This window comes from Myotis lucifugus, unplaced genomic scaffold (genome assembly GCF_000147115.1).
Source record: "Myotis lucifugus unplaced genomic scaffold, Myoluc2.0 scaffold_825, whole genome shotgun sequence".
NCBI lineage: Eukaryota > Metazoa > Chordata > Mammalia > Chiroptera > Vespertilionidae > Myotis > Myotis lucifugus.
In genome coordinates, this window is record NW_005871873.1 from 34,641 (window position 1) to 38,016 (window position 3,376).

The 3,376-nt window shown below is 44.3% G+C and overlaps 1 protein-coding gene across 1 annotated transcript in view; it reads right to left on the reverse strand.

The window, feature by feature from the left end:
• The window catches only part of ENAH (ENAH, actin regulator), a 92,359-nt gene that overhangs the window by 21,933 nt on the left and 67,050 nt on the right, over positions 1–3,376 (reverse strand). The window contains exon 5 of the mRNA XM_006106430.3: positions 14–318. Within this exon, the coding sequence (XP_006106492.1) occupies positions 14–318 (305 nt within the window). The remainder of the gene's footprint in view (positions 1–13; positions 319–3,376) is intronic.

The window sequence follows — 3,376 nt, forward strand, 5'->3', positions numbered from 1 at the left end:
CCAAGTGGCTGGGTTATTCTCGCTCGGGCTCCCATTTCCAGCTGTTCCCTTTCCAGCTGCTCCTGGCGCTCCCGTTCTTGTCTCTCGCGGTCCAGTCTCTCCTGCCGCTCCCGCTCCTGCCTCTCCCGCTCCAGGCGGTCCTGCCGCTCGCGCTCCAGGCGGTCCTGTCTCTCTCTCTCCAGCTGCTCCTGCTCCTGGCGCTCTCTCTCTAGCCGCTCTCTCTCGGACCTCTCCCTCTCCAGCCGCTCCCTCTCCATCCTTTCTCTCTCCAGCCTTTCCCGCTCCAGCTCCTTCTGCCGCTGCTGCTCTTGAAGTTGCCTGAAATTTAAAAAAAAAAAGAAGTTTATAACAGGCAGCATCGGCGACTCATGAAAAACCTGTTTCTTGCCCTAACCGGTTTGGCTCAGTGGCTAGAGCGTCGGCCTGCGGACTGAAGGGTCCCAGGTTCGATTCCGGTCAAGGGCATGTACCTTGGTTGTGGGCATATACCCAGTAGGGGGTGTGCAGGAGGCAGCTGATCGATGTTTCTCTCTCATCGATGTTTCTAACTCTCTATCCCTCTCCCTTCCTCTCTGTAAAAAAATCAATAGAATATATTTAAAAAAACAAAACAGAACCTGTTTCTTTTGCAATGAACCTGTGTGCACCTCATTTCTGATTCAAATACAAAGTGATGGATTGCGTGTAATCAACATTTCCCCCCCCCACCTGATAAGGGCCCCTTTGGATAGAGGTGACCTATCAGTCTCATATAAATGAAAATAATTTCTCTTGGTAGGATCACTTCTGGCTGACCGCTTCAGCAGGTTACGCTAATATCTCACTTTATTCTGTACTTGTCATGAACAAAGTGTTGCAGATCAATGGGTTTTCCAAATAACGCATCCACTTTCATCACCAAGGAGTTATTTTAATCCCTCAAAGAGAAAAAAAATTTCTGGATTTTAATCTCCTTCCCTAAAGCATGACACAAAATCTTCACTGCACAAGTAAAACAATATTTCAGAAAATGCAATGGCCGGTCTTAAGGATAGCTCGATGAAAGTTTCCTCAGTGAGAAAAAAAATGAGGGGGAAGCCCCATAGTTAAGAAAGAAGAAAAAAAGTTTAAGTTATCTGAAGTCTCAGATCCAGAGGGAACTATAATTAACATTTTGGCATTCATCCTTCCAGACTCTTCCTTATATAAAACGATAAACTTTAAAAAAGCAAATAAAATGGAATACTGACCTACCATTCTGAAATGTTTTCCTCTCTCCCCTTTGATATATTGTAAAAGGTATCCTAAGGCGCTAAGTATAGTTTTGCATCTGTATTTTTCGTGACTGTGTAGTATCCCACTGTTTACCTGACCATAATTTAAGCAGCCTATAGTAGGATAGGTCAGCACAGTGGTCGGCAAACTCATTAGTCAACAGAGCCAAATATCAACAGTACAACGATTGAAATTTCTTTTGAGAGCCAAATTTTTTAAACTTAAACTCTATAGGTAGGTATATTGTTATTAACTTAATTAGGGTACTCCTAAGCTGGCCTTTGCTAAAAACGTCCTCAATCTGATTGAGGTACGTTCGCTGAGGTCGACCCCTTCCAACTCTCCCATCCACACTGGTCTTGTGTACTTATTTCGTCTACCTCCTTTCCGAAAACCGACTTCTGCGCATGGGCCACGAAGTTTCAATCGCACTGTTCGTGCGCGCCCGCACGTGGTATTTTGTGGAAGAGCCACACTCAAGGGGCCAAAGAGCCGCATGTGGCTCGCGAGCCAGGGTTTGCCGACCACTGGGTTAGCTTGATACAGTTACTACCAACTGCAATAAAGGTTTTATCATCATTCATCTTTGAAGCTTTTTCCACCTGCATCTTAAGCATCCCTACTGACGCGCATTTGCTAGGTGAAAAGATACAAGCTTCGTTTTGTCCTAGGGCTTTTAATTTTCATGGAGAAAATCCAGTCTTATTAGGCCTTTCCGTGACCTGCCCTGGGACCCTTCTTAGGCATTCCCTTTCGCACCAGCACTTTCTTTTACTACTTCCACAATGAAGCCCTTAGTTCATCTGAAATTCATCTTGGGTTTGGGATGTGAAGTGGGGCTCTATCCCATACACCCCTTACTGAACAGCTGAGAGCCCTGATTTAAGATGCCACCTTTCTATGTTGACGATTTCTGAACTTTCAGCGTGTTTTGGTTCCTAGGTGTGTTTGTCTAGTGTGGGTACCGGGATCTTGATGCTTTGGTGTCTGATATAGACCTTCTTTAGTAACTAGTAAAGTGCGTCTATCCTTACTACTCTTCTTATATTAAACACCTACAGAGGCCTACTGTGTGCGGCCCTAAAACACGCGGCTTGCTGCTTACCTCCCACACACGTATGTCAAAGAGCAAATCAAATGTTCCCAAGTCCCCACCTGGACCTCAACGACATTCCTGCTTATAAAAGGTAACTCTCCAAAAAATAAAAAATCAGCTTCATCCTACACATGTTATATTTATTTCACAGCATCCTGGGCTCCCGCCTTCCCACCCATTTCCCACACCTCGGAGACAATGACTGTCAGCTCTTTGGATGTTTCTTATGTTTTAACTTTAGATACTATCTACTGCAGTGGTTCTCAACCTTCCTAATGCCGCGACCCTTTAATACAGTTCCTCATGTTGTGGTGCCCCCCAACCATAAAATTATTTTCGTCGCTACTTCATAACTGTCATGTTGCTACGGTTATGAATCGTCATGTAAATATCTGATATGCAGGATGTATTTTCATTGTTACAAATTGAACATCATTAAAGCATAGTGATTAATCACAAAAACAATATGTAATTATATATGTGTTTTCCGATGGTCTTAGGCGACCCCTGTGAAAGGGTCATTCGACCCCCAAAGGGGTCGAGACCCACAGGTTGAGAACCGCTGGTCTACTGGCTTTCTAATAAGAAGACACCTTCTCCAATTCCCTCGCCACACACAAGCCTCTTCCCCAATCCAGAGGAGAGGGGGAAATACTGATTTCTGCTGATTAAATCAATACCCAGTGTTATTCGCATGTATGATAATGTGGTCACTGCTCACAGCTGAACCACAGAGTGTTCTAAGACGACAGCTCATTTCTTACTATACATGAAGGGTTGCTTCTCTAAGCAATACAATGCTTTTAACACCAAGAGCTGAAGGCCAGGTAGGAGAGAAGTGAATCTCAAAGAATTACCGAATGATGGTATTTACAATTAAGGGTGCCCTAACTTGAGAAGAATGGTCCGTATGTCATAATAGTCCCCAAAGAGGCGTCCACACATGGGAAGACATGTACGGAGCACTGGCCAATGAGATTAATAGCCTTTGCATGTATTCAAACACCTACTTCGTGTATGTTGACT